Consider the following 18,331-nt stretch of genomic DNA (forward strand, 5'->3'; position numbering starts at 1 on the left):
GCCAACTGACAGAGGCATTGTCCCTGTTGAGGGAATTGTGGGAGAAATATCTCCAGTGACCTCAGTCCTCTAGAGATCCCACAAATCACCCCAGGAGAGAAAAACACAGCATTAAAAATCTGCTATAATCAGAGGGCACCAACATCAGATGACAACTTTATCAATCAAGGAAGATTTTTCCTCAAAATCTCAGAGGGGGGCCCAGAGCAGCATCTAAAGGTAGTGGTCAAGGAAACAGGAGAAGCTAAGTTTGTTGTTTCCTCAACCCCCATCCCCAGAAGTTCTCCAGGCTACAGCAGGCTCTGTTTTGGAGGGTTGACAGATGAGTTTTCCAAGAGTTTTAACATTTCATTATTACAATGTTCTGGACTTTATATTACTTGAAAGTGAGCAGAAAGGCTTTGAGAACTGATAAAATGTCAACGAAGGGCAGTGAAGAATAAGTGGAAAGAATATATCTGAAATGAGTACTGCCAGAGACAGTAAAGTTACTTTTTGCTCGCACTATACTGAGTCCAGCTCACTCAGTAAATCGGTTACATTTGCAGACACTGTACTTCTCCTACTTTGAGAGAGTGAGATGCAGGCATAATTGGCATAAGCTTTTTATTGTACTAAAATACACATCACATAAAATTTACCATTTCAACCATTTTAAGTGCACAGTTCAGTGACATTAAGTAATTCACGATTTTGTGCAACCATCACCACTATCCATTTCCAGAAGTTTTGCATCATCCCAAACTGAAGGTCTGTACCCATTAACCACTAACTCCCCATTCCTCCCTCCCCTCAGCCTCTGGTGACTACTATTCTACTCTCTGTTACTGAATTTGCCTATTCTAGGTACCCCGTATAAGAGGAATCTGTAATATTTGTCATTTTGTGTCTAGCTTATTTCACTTAGCATAATGTTTTCAAGGTTCATCTATGATGTAGCATGTATTAGAATTTCATTTATTTCTATGACTGAATAATATTCCATTGTATGAACATAACACATTTTGTTTATCCATTTATCTGTTGATGGACATTTGGTCTAGTTCCACCTTTTGGTTATTGTGAATACTACTGCTATGAACACTGGTGTACAAATACATGTTTCTGTCCCTGTTTTCAATTCTTTTGGCTATACGTCTAGGAGCAGAATTGCTGGATCATATGAAAAATCTGTGTTTAACATTTTGAGGAACACCGAGCTGTTTCCACAGTGGCTGCACCATTTTACATTCTCACCAGCGGCACAGCAGTGTTCTAACTTCTCCACATCCTTGTCAACACTTTTTAGTTTCTTTGTTGTTGTTGTTTTTATTTTTTGATAATAGTCATCCTAGTGGGTGTGTGGTTTTGATTTGCATTTCCCTAATAACTAAAGATCATCTGTTCAAGTGCTTATCAGCCGTTTGTATGTGTATCTTTGTAGAAATATCTATTCAAGTCCTTTGACGATTTTTGAATTGGGGATGTTTGGCTTTTTGTTGTTGTGTTGTATGAGTTATGTGTTCTGGATATTAATCCCTTATCAGATATATTATTTGAAAATATTTTCTCCTATTTTGTGTGTTGTCTTTTTACTCTCTTGATAGTGTACAAACGTTTTTCATTTTGATGAACAAAAGTACAATTTATTTTTTCTTTTGCTGCCTATGCCTTTGGTGTCATATCCAAGAAATCATTGCTGAACCTAATGTCATGAAGATGTTTTGTTTCTTCTAAGAATTCTATAGTTATAGCCTTTAAGTTTAGCTCTTTGAGTCAATTTATGTATCTGGTATAAGGTAAGGTTCTAACTTCATTTTTTGCATGTGGATATCCAGTTTTCCCAGCACCATTTATTGAAATGTCCTTTCCCCACTGAGTAGTCTTGGCATCCTTGTTGAAATCTCTATTCATTACATAGTCTGTCCTTATGCCAGTACTGCACTTGCTTTTTAAGTTGTAGTATTTTTGGCATTATCCTACGATTACATAATTCTGAAAATGAATAGAAACATATATCATTACTGACAAAGTGAATAATATTTGTAGTATCATTACCCGTTTCTGTCGAGTATAATAAATAACCTTAACAGTTCATTGTATTATAAAAATAAATTTATCAAAATTCTTAAACATTTGCCAGAAGCCTCTTATTCCCTTTTTTCTCCTTCATTGATATTATTCCTCTTGCTTAGGCATTGCCCTGGACTTTACTCTAAAGCCAAAGTCCTTTTACTAAAATAGCCAAGAACCTGCATTATCTGGCCAATCACTGCTCACCTACTTCTCTGCCCTTATTTCATAATTCTCATTCCACTCCAGCCACATTGGTTTCTTTGTTTTTCCTCCAATATGCCAAGCACAGTCCCACCCCATTACATCTACCCTGTACCTGCAGTACTCAGTGAGGCTATCTGTAACCACACTGTACAAAATAACAACCTCTCCCCTCCCTCCAAAATACCCTTTCTCTGCTTTACTTTTCTTTATGTCACATTTCACAACACTACATATGTACTTATTTGATAATCATCTGTTCTCCTAACACCACCAGGATGTAAGCTTTGTGAGAGCAGGGACTCAGCACCAATGAATGAATGAATGAATGCTTTAGGAAAGAATATGAGTCCTCCTTCATTCATTCAACTAATATTTATTGAGACCTTACTGTGGACTAGTCAGTAAATGCCATAGACATTAAACAAACAGAACTTGTTAAATGGTTGCATAAATCTAAAACACAAAATTAAATGTTTTTTTTTTTTTTTTGCGTTATGTGGGCCTCTCACTGTCGTGGCCTCTCTCGTTGCAGAGCACAGGCTCCGGACGTGCTGGCTCAGCGGCCATGGCTTATGGGCCTAGCCGCTCCGCGGCATGTGGGATCTTCCCGGACCGGGGCATGAACCCGTGTCCCCTGCATCGGCAGGCGGACTCTCAACCACTGCGCCACCAGGGAAGCCCTAAATGAGTTTTTTAAAGAAGTGGGTAAGTCAGTCTCACAGACAAAGCCAGACTGGAAGCCTTAGTGACAAATCAAGATTTTAAGGACGGAGCACACTGCCCCTCAGCTATTGCTCAATGCACCCTGATGATCAGATTTTACCCCCCAAGGAACTTGTAATGGAGGTTCACTGAGGCTAGTCATTCTCTACCGATCTTTTGAATGGAGATGGGAGGAGGCACACACTTTCGTGGAGGGCCATTACTTTGCCCTTGCACAGACCCTGTGCTAGCCAGCAGTGCCCAGGAAAGGCTGCAGGTCTGGCTAGGGACTGCATCCCCTCGGGCCCTTTTGGGGCCTGTGCAGAGGCAGCAGCGCAGCCCTGCAAAGACTGATCAGTTCACGGACCTGTGCTTGACTTGCCCTCTGTTTTCACTGTGTAAAAGGCCAGAGGAAATGTGCTGCTTCAAGTATAGCACCACCTCTGCACCTGCTAGATATGGTCTGGAGCTTGAGGGCGCAGCCTGGGGGGTCGCCACAGTGAGGGCCTTAGCGACAGGGTGTATCCACTGCTACTTCAGGGAGGACATGAAGGACAATATGGTCAGGCCTGGGGTGTGGCCTGGGTTTGCATTAAGTGTGCGACTCCGTTTGGCAGCGGGTCGTAACAGCTTCCTGGGGAGGGAGAAGCCAAGGACGGTGTAAACCCCTCATGAGCACGTGGTGGGCCAGGAGCCCATAAATGTTCCTGAATGAGTCGGTGGGTGGTGAACGCCAAGAGGGCTTCCAGCTGGGTGGGGGAAGCTGCAGAGTGAGGAATCACGGTGGTTGATGTGCCTCCCGTCTCTCACTGACTGGGCGGGTGGGGCCGGGGTACCGGAAGGGGGCGAGGGAAGAGGAACCTGGAGAGCAGGAACTCCGCTGCCTGCGAGAAGGGGCGGGGCTACAAGGCGCGTCGCGGCGGGACTACAATGGCGGGAAGGGGCGGGGTTACGAGGCGCGCCGGGGGCGGGGAAGGGGGGGGGGGCCCGAGCGGCATCTAGCTGCCCGCGCATTGGCCGGAGTGGGTGACGGACACCTCAGAGCGCTCTGCGCCCCACCCAGAACCTAGCGCGCCGGCGCCCGGCTTGCACGCGGCAAGGAACTGCGGCGGCGGCGGAGCCGGCTGGGAGGGCGGCGAGGGGCTGTGGCCTGGGCAGCCGAGGCTTACGCAGCCTGTCAGCCAGGGCGCCTACGAGCTCCTGGTGCTTCTGCTCGGCTCCGTGGGACTGCTGGGCGTCGGCAGCAGCCTGCTGGTGCTCGTCCTCTACCTCAAGTTCCCGCGGCTCCGCAGCCCCTCCCGCCTCTTCCTGCTTCACGTCGGCCTCGGCAACCTGCTACCTTCCGTCCTCCGGGCCGCGCTAGCTTTCGCGTTCCGCCCGCGGGGCGGCGTGGTGGGGGGCGCCACGAACTGCGTGTGGGACGGCTTCAGCAACAGCCTGTGGGGTGAGTGGCCGGGGTAGACCTCCCGCTCCTGCGGCCTCCTGCCCCCGGCCCCGCCCCCTCCCGCTCCTGGACCCCAACCTCGCGGCGGTGCTCCCCTGACTTCACCTCCCCCTACCTCTATTCTTCTGATCTCACCTCCTCCCTTGTGACCTCGCCTTCCCCCTGATCTCACCCGCTTCCCCCCACCTCTGCATCTTCCCCGCCGACCTCTTCTCCTCCAGCACTCGCTGATCTCCCTCCCTCCCTGTGCTCACCAGGCCTCACGCCAACCCAGACCCCAGCCTGTCTGCAGCCCCATCTCCCCTGTGCCCACCTTCTCCATACCCCTTTCTGGCCGCTGTGCAGCTCATCTCGCTTCTCTGCTTTCATCTCCTAATTTAATTCGACAGGGCACGAGACAATGGCTTTTACACTTTGAGGAAAGAAATGAGGGGCTGTGGAGTTAAGAGATTCAAGGAAGAAAGTGTTTGATTTGTGAAAGTTGGAGAGGGTGATGAGGAAAGATCTATTTCCTATATTACTTACCTAAAGTGAGAGGTAGAAACCTAACGTAGTAGTAATGTGTAAATTCTTTGAAAAATTTGCCCATTAGCAGTTGTAAACCTTTGACTGCTTCCTAGGAAGTGAGATCGTTTTATTCAGGTCCTCAGAATGCAAATTGGCATGTGCCCTATTAGCTATTTTTACTATTAGCTATTTTACTATACTCCTTATAGTTTCCAGCACACCAAAATCTAAGGTGAGTTTGTAGATGGCCCAGAGAATCCCAACTCAGATGAACAAATAATTAGCTGTGCAGCCAGTAGATTTCATTAAAGTAGAACTTGATTGTGAATACAATACTCTTAACCCATATGGAAGATTTAAGTCTCACTGAGACTTGACATTTTGAAGGATGAACCACCCAGTGTGTCATTGAAGATGTGATTTTTCTAAGATTAGGAAAGTATTCTTTTGTGTGTGCTCCAGAATTCATTTGTACAAAGATTTGAAATAGAAATATATATTTCTCAGGTCTTAAATTTCCTTTTAAAAAAAAAGAATCCTGAAATCCATTGATAATTTATTACTGCCTTTATCTTGGCAGGTTTATGAGAATAAAATCTTTGTAGTGTTATCAAAAGTATTTTCTTATTCACCAACCTTCTATGTGATGACAAATCCAAATATTATATTTGTTATGATTCTTCTTTTATATTTTGAGGGAAACAAGAAAATGCAATAGAGATCATAATTTTATTTATTTGATTGTCTCAATGATTATAATATTCTAATACTACCTACCCCTTCCCCAATAACCCCTTATCTGAGAACTTCATTTATACAAAGATTTGAAACTTGGGAGGGGTTTGTAGGTGTGTAAAGGTGGTGATATAGATCACACTATAGATTACACTCTTTGTATTAATTTAAAATACCTAACAGGCAATGTTTCAGGCAGGGCTAAGCTTTAAAGAGGGCAATTCAAGCCAAGCCCTAAAGTGTCATCAGTAGCAGAAATTGGGTCACATACATTAAAGTTCTTATCTTTAAAAAGTGTTTTTTCTGTGCTGGGAAATTCAGCTTCTATCCTGACTCGGTGCCTGGGAATTTGAAAACAGGGGTATATTGAGTTTTTTTATTAGTACCAGCATTCCCCTTCTTCCTCATCCCTTCTATCTTGTGGCCCCACCCTGCTGTGTCTCCTTGTCTCTTCCATCCTTTTTCCTCCCTCATCATCCCTGCTTAGGTCTCACCCCAATCAGAAGGGATTTTCTAAGACTGCTAGAAATGTTCACCACACAGTATTTTGCCTGACTACTGCTCTTTCTCTGGGCATTTCTTTAGTGCTTTCAACAATGACTTTAACCTGTTTTTAAGTTAGAGGTGGAAACTCTGGGGCAAGAGGTTCTGAGTCTTGTTTAAGCCCTGGGAGACAAGTCAATAGTGGGTTATGGTGGAGCTGAAAAAATTCTTAGCAAAGATTAAGAATTTCTTTGCCTGGGGTAAATTCAAAAGACTGTGCTTCTAGGTAAGAGTTAAAGATGAAAAGAGGGAGGATGCTTCCCTCATTGTTATCCCTGAGGAAGAACTAACCAACCATGGAGTATACTGAAGGGGCAGAACATTTTAAAATACCAAAAGTGGCTGCTTGCTCCAGAGGCTTCTGGAGAGGCTGCCTCATCAAGTGGAAAGACCACTGGTCTGATGGTGTGAGAGTGGGTCCCACTCTTGATCCTGTGGCTACCCATCGTGTGGACTTTCCCAGTCACTTAATTTCTCCAGCCATCAGTTTTCTCATCTTTTTTACAGGGTAGTTGAGCTAAATGTGTTAAGGTTGTCCTGTCCTGCTTTGTATTAGGAGGACTCCTTTGATACCTATAGGTTAGAAGGTGCCTGGTTTTAGCACTTATAGCTTATATCCCCTCCCTTACTCCCAGCCCTCAGCTGTATCCCCTTCTAAACTGAGAATAAGTACATACTATGGTTACACTTCTTCACATACCCTCATGGGTTCTGTCTTCCTCTGCACACCCTGCTGGAAGAAAGCAGAATAAGTAACTCAAACATACTCACATACTTATGTGAGTAGGCCTGGCAGCCACTTCATTCTGTGCTCAGTTTCTTGTTTCTGAGGGAATGTTGAAAGCAAGTGAATCCCTGATATTCTTGAGGCAGAGGCTTTGACTAGACAGGACTATTAAGATTGCCATCTCAAACTGAGCAGTCAGTTCAGTGAATTAGTCAATTTAATCTAAGTTCCAATTGAACAGCTTGTTTTACAGATGTCTAGGATAATTAGTCATCTTAGCCTAGGCGGACCCAATATGCACTGATCAGTAAGTATAGTGGTAGGAAAAATCAGAGCTCAAGAAACTCACTCTTACTGTGCAATGATGAATGACAGAAAGGCCACCTAGCATGTGTGTGTAATGCTTTAGCCTAAAGACTTCCAGGTGAGTATGCCTTTCAACCCTTTGGCTGTTGCACCTCTGGCCATACCTACCACTACACAGGTGTTCTGCACATGGAGTATAATCAGGATGATGCTGGACAGGAGAGACTTTCTTCACTACCACCTCCTACCCCTTCAAAAACAAGAACAACAAAAAACATGTTAATCTTGGCAGAGGGTGTTTGGACAGCCCTTTATCTTGGAAGACAGAGATTCAGGGTCTCAGAGCTAGAGTCTCGCAAAATGCAAGTCACCCTATGTTGACTTGGGTTTTAGAAATAGGTGTTATTTTATGTTAAGATATTTTAACATATGGACCCAGGACTTTTCCTTTTTAACTTATACCTAAAAAACACACCTGTGCGTATGTACATTCATATAAGGATTTCTTATAAAAATATTTTCCCTTCAGTAGACCAATTCTTTCATATACCTAAATATTTTAAAATGCTAGTTGTATTATTAATCCTTTTTTAATAATCTGAATGGCTAATTCAGTTGAAATAGTCTCATGCTGCTCCCATAAGATTCAAGTGGTAGGTGGGACATGGAAAAATCTTCTATTCATCTGTCCCAGAAGCATGCACAGACTGTATTGACACAGAAGTATGCATAATCATGACAGTGTGCACATTGTATATAGTCTGTTTCCATAAACACAGTGGAGCCACTTGTTACTTGCAATTTAATCTCACAGTTGTATATCATTTATTCAGATATTTAAAAGCAAAAATTATAGAAGTGTATTATGTTAATTCTTCTTTATTTTTGTGGGATGTTATTTTATCCATTCTTCATTGTTGAATTACATGATTTGGAGGAGTCTGTATCTTTTGTTCATTTTCAGGAAATTAGAAAAGATGTGAGAAAGCATTTAATGACTTGCTTTAGTAGAGGCTTATGTCCTAAAAATAAGTTGGGCTCCATTGGATTGTAATTGCTGTTGCATGAAATTACTTTTCTCTTAATATTGTTTACAATTGTATTCTTTCTTGAATTTTCTTCTTTCAGAGAAGAGTTCCAGTCACAAATGCACATGTGATACATTTTGACATTCACTGCTAAGATGAAATGCAGAAGTGAACACGACACACTCATTCTAGTATTCTCAGATATGATTAGATGTACTTTATCATGTTTTTATGCTACTGACCTATAAGAAAAAAATACTAAAAAAGGGTAGCAGTTAAACACCTAGGACCTGCAACTTCAGTACGTCTGGGATGATCTGGAATATCACAAGGAGAGATTTTATTACAGCATATTCACACCTTATCTGAGCCCTCAGCCTATGTTCATACACATTTCCTTCATTAGAAGTTGTCACCAGACGCTTTACCTCCCAGGATGGACAACAGGCTCCCAACAGAGTTTGATGTGGTTGTAATAGGGACAGGTTTGCCTGAATCCATCCTTGCAGCTGCATGTTCCAGAAGTGGTCAGAGGGTTCTGCATCTTGATTCAAGAAGTTACTATGGAGGAAACTGGGCTAGTTTCAGCTTTTCAGGATTGCTCTCCTGGTTAAAGGAATATCAGCAAAACAGTGACATTGGGGAAGAAAGTACTGCTGCATGGCAAGACATGATCCATGAAACAGAAGAAGGCATCACTCTTCGCAAGAAGGATGAAACCATTCAACACACAGAAGTTTTTTGTTATGCCAGTCAGGATATGGATGGCAATATTGAAGAGACTGATGATCTGCAGAAAAATCCTTCCTGGGTAGCATCTAGTACCCTCATTAAACCTCTGGATTCTGCATGCTTGTCTGAAGAAATGCACTCGTTATATGTTTCTAGCAATGAAGTGCCTGCAAAAGGGACTCCAGAAAACAATGGAGAAGTAACTGATATAGCAGAAACCTTGGTGAAAGAAGAATATTGTGGATATAAAACTTATAAACACAGAGTTTCAGATGGTGCTAAAGACGAAATCAAACCTATATTGGAAGACAACAGTGATCCACCAAAGAGAAACAGGATTACTTACTCTCAAATAGTTGAAGAAGGCAGGAGGTTTAATATTGATTTGGTATCAAAGCTGCTTTATTCCCAAGGACTGTTAATTGATCTTTTAATCAAATCAAATGTTAGTCGTTATGCAGAATTTAAAAATGTCACTAGGATTCTTGCATTTCGAGAAGGAAAAGTAGAGCAGGTGCCTTGCTCCAGAGCAGATGTCTTTAATAGCAAAGAGCTCACTATGGTTGAAAAGAGGATGCTAATGAAATTTCTTACATTTTGTTTAGACTACGAACAACATCCTGATGAATACCAAGCTTTCACGCAATGCTCATTTTCAGAGTACTTAAAAACCAAAAAATTAACCCCCAGCCTCCAACATTTTGTACTACACTCAATTGCAATGATGTCAGAGTCATCTTGCACAACAATAGAAGGCCTTAAAGCAACAAAAAACTTTCTTCAGTGTCTTGGAAAGTTTGGCAACACTCCCTTTTTATTTCCCTTGTACGGCCAAGGAGAAATTCCCCAGTGTTTCTGCAGGATGTGTGCAGTTTTTGGTGGAATATATTGTCTTCGCCATAAAGTACAATGCCTTGTAGTTGACAAAGAATCTGGAAGATGTAAAGCAATTATAGATCACCTTGGTCAAAGAATAAATGCTAAATATTTCATTGTGGAGGATAGTTACCTTTCTGAGGAAACATGCTCAAATGTGCAGTACGAACAGATATCCAGGGCAGTGCTCATTACGGATCAGTCTATACTAAAGACAGATTCAGATCAGCAGATTTCCATTTTGATAGTACCTCCAGTGGAACCAGGAGCATGTGCTGTTCGAGTCACTGAATTGTGTTCTTCAACCATGACGTGCATGAAAGACACCTGTCTGGTACATCTGACCTGTTCATCTTCCAAAACAGCAAGAGAAGACTTAGAATCAGTGGTGAAGAAATTATTCACCCCATATGCTGAAACAGAAATAGACAAGGAAGAACTTGCAAAGCCAAGACTCTTGTGGGCTCTTTATTTTAACATGAGAGATTCCTCAGGAGTCAGCAGAAGCTCATATAATGGCTTACCTTCCAATGTTTATGTCTGCACTGGGCCTGACTGTGGACTAGGAAATGAACACGCAGTCAAGCAAGCTGAAACACTCTTCAAGGAGATCTTTCCAAGTGAAGAATTCTGCCCCCCACCTCCAAATCCAGAAGACGTTTTCTTTGATGGTGATGATAAGCAACCAGAGCCTCTTGGAGCCAATACTATAATAATAGCCCAACTAGAATCCTCTGAGGGAAGCAAAAACCTAGAAAGCTCAGAGAAGCACCTTCAAAATTAGAAAAAAAGCAAACTGGAAATGCTACTTTGGGCCTTCATCCAGTATCAGAATATTCTCATTTAAAGGACAGTTTCCTATATGAGTAATTAGAAATGGTTATTTGATGAATGGCATGCAGATGTTGTCTATAATTCTCTTTGTGACTTTCAGTTATTGGATGTATTTGTTAACCTATCAATAATTGATTTATTAGTTATTGGACTTCTTTTTGTTTCAGAATGGGTTTCATGAGCCAGAATCTTAAACAGGATTAGCTTTATTTTAGTACTGGGTATATATGTGAGGGTTCCATATTAGCCATGGTGCTTAAAGGAAGATGGTATTGTATCTGCTGATCTTCAGATTTTATTATTGTCTACAGAACGATAACATCTAAGGAATATTTTAATTACTTTTGTAGCTAGTACAGTTGCTACCACCTCTGAATAGTGAAACACACACAGAGGAAATTATGTGGGTCTTTTCTTTATAATATAAAGATAATACATTAAGTATGATCCTTTATTTGTGAAGGTGATGCCTACAATACATCTTGCAGTTTAATTCTCCTATTTGAGCCTTGTAACCAATGAGGCAGTGATGCCACCACAGTCTTATACATTGCAAAAAGAGTCAGAGTTCATTTAGTAGTTGAAGAGCTCATTCTTGGGAGGTTCAGTCCAAAGAAAATCTAGGGGAAAAGATTAGTTCTGGTTTAATATTTCAGAAAATTTCTGAAGAGCACTACTCTGGCACCTAAAAGAAAAGAACTTCTAAGTAACGCAGGCTAAAGAAAAAATAAATTGCTCCAGGGAAAGATATTACAGAATGCTTGTTCTGAAATTGCTAAGGAGAAACTGAGTGAAGCATTTTTAACCTGGGATTACAGATGGTTTTTAAAATCCATCTGTAAATAGATTTCCCAAGGTTTCTCAGTGAAAGTGAAGCACACCATCTTGTTGACTCCACCACTTTAATTAGTAACACTACAATTGATAGGAGTGAATCAAAGGAGGGTTGCCATGTCCCTTTGGTTGTGTCCCACCCCACAAATAATGAGGTAAATGCCTTCGTAATCAACTCCTGCCTCTTAGCTGTTATCTAGAGGACAGAAAACATTTTTTTCCAGAACTACCAGAAGTCATAAAACTGGTTATACTCTAGCAGCAGAAGCTTGTGGAGCTGTCAGAAGAAATAAACTTCCTTCTCTTTAGGTCACTGTTTCCATTCCTCAGACAGAGAATGATAATCCTATAGGAAGGATTTAGGAAGGGATAGGAAAGGATATAGGAAGCCCTTTTAATACAGTTTTTGTCCTGGAACAGAGCATTTGCTATATGCTAGGCACTTATTGTGCTCTCTAATTATAGTTTCTCAACAACCCTGTGAGGCAGATATTATTGAATACATTTTCAAAGAGAAAATAAAGACTTAATAATTCTCTCTGAGTCTGGTTTGTGGAAGAGCCAACATTGGAATCCAGGCTTTCATGATTTCAAAATCTTTCAACTGATGTTAACTGTTAGAAGAGTGTAGGTACTGTAGGAGAAGGAAAAGATGCTCATGAAAACCAGTCTAGCGTTGCTAGTTAATCAAAGTAGGCAGACATCTCTTGGTTTATTGAGTCAGAGAAATATGAAAATAAAGATTAATTAAAAATAAATATGGCTTAGAGCTATGGATCTCATTGAAGCAGAATTTGTCTAAAGGTTTAACAAAATCATACTTTTTAATGTATCTTTTGATTATTGTGTTATAAAAAGTAATGTTACTAGGCCAAAATATGCTTTGAATAGTCTTTTGTTGATCTTCTATATGTGAGGAAAATGAAACAAGAAAGATTTAAGTAATTTTCAGCCTACTGAAGTAGAGAAGTCATTAATTGGTATTAATATGTTTTGAATCTAGCAGATCTATTATTGGGTGGATTCTAAGGCTTAAACTTATCAAAACAACTGAAATAGACCTAAAAATTAGTTATTAAAATGTAAAAGAATTTAAGATGTTAAGTGAAATGGAGATGAAAGTAATCCAGACCTATTGAAAAATTTTAATTTCTGTATCATGAATGTTTTTATTCATAAGAATTTGAGAAGGGCAACGAGAAGCTGCAAAAAATGATAGAACCAAAGATAATGGAAACAGGAAAATGTTAGATTAGATAAAATAAGGGTTTTAAAAACTAAGAAAATGAATATATTGGTTTCCTACTTGAATGCAAATAAATTGGAAATGAAAAAAGTTATTACCAATAAAAAGCATTTTAAAAATTAGAGGATATTATAACCTAGTATAATTTTCTGACAAGTTGGAATTTTACCCTTATGGGCTTATTGGGGAACTTTTTCAAATGTTCAAAATATAAATAATATCTGTGTATCAAAAGATGATATAATATTTGCAGTTTGAGGTTAATATTGCCTCAATGCTAGGAGTCAAGCATTTTGAAAAGGGTCTCATTCTGAACAAATGCAGAATATTAGCAAATGATACACAACATAAAAATAATTATTTACTGTGACTCAGGATTATAAGGTTGGTGTTCAACAGAATAACCATTAAATCAATATCAACAGAACAAAATAGTAAAAATGCAAAGTACTAACTACAGGTAACTTTAAAAATATTAATAAAATTCATCATTTTTTATTTAATTATCTCTGGTAATGATTTTTTTGGTTTCTCATTGTGATAATTACTAAAAGAACTAACATCATTCCTATTAGGAAAACATAGGAAACATTTCTCAAGCAGAAATTAAATAATCTTGGCACTACTTTTATTTATATATAGTTGAAAAAGCTTGTCATTGTAATAAATCATTAATAAGCATTCATAAATGAGAAAGATAAGGAAAGAAAGCACAAATATTTTCTATTGACATGACTTTTAAACTGGTGAAACCTGTAGTATCATAAACATGCTGACAATAAAAGACTAATTCAGGAAGTTGCAGGGTGTATAACTTTAAAATTATTCTTATTTCTTGGGCTTCCCTGGTGGAGCGGTGGTTAGGAGTGCGCCTGCCGATGTAGGGGACGCGGGTTCGTGCCCCTGTCTGGGAGGATCCCACGTGCCGCGGAGCGGCTGGGCCCGTGAGCCATGGATGCTGGGCCTGCGCGTCTGGAGCCTGTGCACCGCAGTGGGAAAGGCCACGACAGTGAGAGGCCCGCGTACCGCAATAAATAAATAAATAAATTTAATCTTATTTCTAGATTCAAACAGTGACAAACTACAACTTAAAGTGTTTGGGTATTAACATATACAAGCCATTTAAAGAAAGTTATACAACTATATTGAGGTAAGAAAGATGCTTATATAGAAGCAGGTTACAGGAACTGCATCCTAGTATAATGAAAAGGAAGTAAATAGGAAATCTGAAAACCAAAATTAGAGTCCTCACTTTACTACTTACAAGTTGTGTAATCTTGGGAAAATCATGCCTACTTTCCATTTCACCATCTATAAAATAGAAATAATGCTTTGCAGAATTATTATGAGGATTAAATTAATGTAAAAGAAATTATGTCCAAAGGACTGGCAATAGGGTGAAGTTAGTATGTAGATATACTACACTTCCACTTAACGTTCCAACTGGATGCTTTATATAATTTGACAGAATTGTGATAAATAATTTAGGAAAATAAGCAAGGATATGTCTTTTTAACTTGGGAAAAAAGGGAGTTTTGCACTTCAGATCGTTAAAACATGCTGTTAAGCATCTTTTCTAAGTACACTATGGTATTGAGTAGAAAGTTTAAGACTAATAAACCAATTGGAAAGAAATATATAATAACTGCTTGTGGAAAGATTAGCTGGATGTAAGTATAAAAAAAGAAATTAAATCCACTTCACACATAACAGTTTGTTCCAGATTAAGATCTTCAGTATAAAGGTAAAAATAAAAAGACTACAATTCTCATCCCAATAATTTTGCAAAGGAAACTTTATGGCAAAGAAAAATAGTGACAAGGTAGATGAGATCAACTAAGAAAAATGAAAAATGTATACTAAATAGGAAGAAGACAAGAAATGGGGTATAAGCCACTTGCATTACACAAGGATAAAGTACTCAATATTTTTTAAAAGGTAAGTGCAAATCCATAGGACTTTGTGCTCTTTACTAGGCAAGTTTATGAAAGAATTGAGTTGAAACAAGAAGAAATAAAATGGTATTCAGATTTACTAATATTAAAAATGCAAACTAGGGCAACTTTGACTTAGTTCATGCAATTATATTAGCAAAAAAAATTTTAATTGTATGTATCCTCATACCAGTAGCATTATTATATTAATGTAGTTTTTTTGAAGAACTATTTAGAAGAATATAAGAACTCTATAACCAATCTGTCTTTTGATAGCTCTAACTCACTCTGAGTAGCATATGCCCAGGAAAATATTTTAAAAGAAAAAAAAGTCTATTTGTATAAAGATATTTCTAGTGATTGCATTCATTTGAGTTTTAAAAAAAGCCCAGTAATTGGGAACTGGATAAGTAAATTTTCATGTATTGCTATTGCTATCATAGACTGTTATATAGCCATTAAATAGTATTGATATATGTAAAACCATATGGGAAAATGTTTAAATGAGACTTGAAAGTGCTAAAACATAAATTATTGTATTTACTGATTGTGTAAAAATTTAGATCTATACATTGGAAAGAATCCGAAGAGAACATTGTAATTAGTTTAACATTAAGAGGTTCTTTTTTCTATAAAATACTGATGTGTGAAATAAAAAATAAAAGATTAATTGGTAAAATGGTTTACTGAATTGGTGAGAAAATTATTGATTTCTAAACTTCTAAATTTCTCCTTTAAATTAAAAAATATAAGTGTTAGTGTCAAAAGATAATCTCCAAAAACATGGACAGAAAGTTTTCAGACTCTTGTTGGGAAGGAATTCTTGGTCAAGATAGATTTTGCATCTTTCTCAGTTGCCCAACATTAAGAAATAAGGTATATTGTGATGCTAGGTAGATAGATAGATAATTTTTTAAATGGGAATCTCAGAGCCAGAGGTAGAAATAATAGAAATGATACTAATGCATTCCAGGACATCAGCATGAAGACATTATATACTAAAGTATGGCCCCTAATCCAAGAACATACTTCATTTTGGAGTCTTGGAGGCCAGGGAAATGAAGGTTGGGTTTGGATTGGTAGAAGTGGCCAAGCCTGGGTCTGAGGAGTGCTTTCAGGGAGACCGGTGTTAAGGACAGATCTCAGGGGACTGAGGATGCTGGCAGACCCTTTCTTGTTAGTCTGAGACATCCAAATCAAGGTGATTTAATTCAACAAACATCAGTTGAACATCAAATGTGGGTTATGAATTTGAATTATTCTAGGGATTAGAAATAGAAATATAAATGACAGATCCTCTAGAGGATGTATGTTTTGTTTTATCTTTATGGGAACTTAAGGTGTTTTCTATCCATCATACTCCCCATCATAACCACCTCCTTTCACCTGCACTCCCCCCGCACCAAAACAAAGAAAAGAAAAAAGAGAAATCTGATTTGTGGTGCATGACATTCCTTTAAAGGAATACCAAGACCTTTTATTATGCAGTTGCAAACAAGTAGCTTAATAAAAGTTAAACGGTAGATCAGTTAATACTTTCTGAAATCTATTTCAGCTAACATTCCGTTAATTAAGAAGTTTCTGACAATCAGAAGCTTTCTGTCTTGCCTGTGGGAAGGACTGAAGAGAAGGTACAAGAGATTGGGTCCCAGAAGCCCAAAGCGTTGAGAGCTCAGAGAATAGAAGTATAAAGAAATCAAAATGAGAGAAGCAGATCATAAAGATTCAAAACAAAAAATTCTAATTAGGATTAGATTAGGTTTACCTACCTTTGACTTGGCAGGACAGATAGAAGTCATGCTTTTATTGCGTTGAGGTAGTTGCTTCCTCTTTGAAGATTTATACATTTTTATTTCAGTATTTTTACTCATAAAGAGGCATTGTTTCCAGTATAGTTCTTACCCTTTTAACCAACAACCAAAGATATTCACATTTCTAAAGCAGGGGACACAATACCTCCAGCTGTATGTAAGCCATGAACAAAGATGCTGAGTGATTCAACTGAAAGAATTTGACTCTAACATGAATATTTTGACAGCAGTTCTGCTACAGCATTTGTAGGATTTTTTCTCCTGACGACTACATTTTTTTTATATGAACCTCAAGACAACTACATAAGGTAAGAAAGGGCAGGTATTTATATCCATTTTACAGATAAGACTTGGAGAAATTAAGTGATTTGCCTGGACTCTCTCCTAGTAAGTATTCAGATTCATTAATTAGAATTAAAATGTAACTTCTGCCTTACCTTCATCTCAAGATGATTATTTATTGCATGTAAGAGTGCACAGCACATAAATCACTATTTTAAAAGTGGTTGCTTCTAGAATTTGAGAGTACTTTTTTTTTCAATAAATAAATCATCCTATAAATTAAAATTTGTATAGTTCAAGTGGGCTGACTAGAATTGTGCAAATTACTCACACCTGAAATCAAACTTTCTCCTGGTTTTTATGTCAAGAGCTTCATTTCTATAATACAGTATTTTTATTAGTTCCTTTTGATATCCTATAATTTTAACATTTGCTTGTTGCTAAATATATATTTAACCCTTAATATGCTCTGAACAGCATGAATAAAGGTATAGACATCATCAGAGGAAAAGGAATGACTTTGGATTTGGAGGTGCAGGGTTGACAAAGTGTAGTAGGAAGATAAATACCTTTTTGTAGTTCAATCAGAAGGAAAACATATTTAGGCATTTTATAAGTTTTAAAGAAAAGGGAATCCTAGGGGATACCAGTGCAGTAGGATTAAGGCCAACTCTTGATTATAGGTCATATAATTAAAGCCCTTGAGCACCCAGTTCCTGTTTGAGACTTTTATTTGTTCATTTATTCACCTCATATTTAAAAATAACAAATATTATGAATCAGTATGGGTAAGATAATTTTACTTCATCATAAGTTAATTTCATTTATATGTGTAATTTATAGTTAAAGTTTTTGTACCAATTTCAGTATTCTTATTGCCCATTGTAAAGAAGAAATTTGGGGGAATGGACTGCTGAGGAAGAGCAGGGAATCTTGTTTTTAGGCAATTAACAGTTAAGTTCCTAAATGATTTAAGTGAATTATTAAAGAGAAATGAGCTGTATGTCCTTCTGTTCCTTTAACAGTTCCATTTTATGACTGCATATAACATTATTTGTAGTGCCCTCTGTTGTTGAAACATAAATACCAACCAGGTGTTTACTAAAAGGAAAAAGCAAAAGACGAGAACTGCACTGGAAATAGTTTTTCATGAAATTGTAATCTCCTTTAAAACAAAGTCTGTGTGTGCTGTACCTCTGTATTCCGTACAGTGTCTTGCACTTCATAGGCATCCAGAAAAAGATTTGCTAAATGGCAGACGAACTAGCAGTTTCCAACACCCTTTTTCTTCCTTCTAGGTTCCAACCGACGAACAGAGTACGGAAGAACAATCTGGGAAAATGTATCAAAATTATAGTGCTGGGTCTTTGTATTATTAGTACAGGTAATTAGTTTTAGGATAAACCTATGTGAGTGAATGAAACTACTTAAAAGGAACATTTAAATCTATGAAATGTTTCATCTAATCATTTTACCAATTTTCTCCCATCAAGGCAGTGGTTCTCAAACCAGGGTGATTTTGCCCTTCAGG

At 38.6% G+C, this 18,331-nt stretch overlaps 2 protein-coding genes across 2 annotated transcripts in view; both read left to right on the forward strand.

The window, feature by feature from the left end:
• Positions 1-3,751: 3,751 nt before the first annotated feature.
• The window catches only part of OPN3 (opsin 3), a gene marked incomplete at both ends in the record, with an annotated part of 58,537 nt that continues 43,957 nt past the window's right edge, over positions 3,752-18,331 (forward strand). The window contains 2 exon segments of the mRNA XM_079902601.1: positions 3,752-3,983; positions 4,025-4,405. Coding sequence (XP_079758727.1) covers positions 3,752-3,983; positions 4,025-4,405 — 613 coding nt within the window.
• CHML (CHM like Rab escort protein) lies at positions 8,400-15,295 on the forward strand. Its single transcript, XM_079916477.1, has one exon. It carries the CDS (start codon positions 8,688-8,690, stop codon positions 10,641-10,643), a length of 1,956 nt encoding a protein of 651 aa, XP_079772603.1. The 5' UTR covers positions 8,400-8,687; the 3' UTR covers positions 10,644-15,295.

This window comes from Stenella coeruleoalba, assembly GCF_951394435.1.
Source record: "Stenella coeruleoalba genome assembly, chromosome: 1".
Lineage (NCBI taxonomy): Eukaryota > Metazoa > Chordata > Mammalia > Artiodactyla > Delphinidae > Stenella > Stenella coeruleoalba.

What these genes read in the sequence shown, in the direction of transcription:
- CHML (XM_079916477.1), top strand. Translation starts at nt 8,688, where the DNA reads ATGGACAACAGGCTCCCAACAGAGTTTGATGTGGTTGTAATAGGGACA.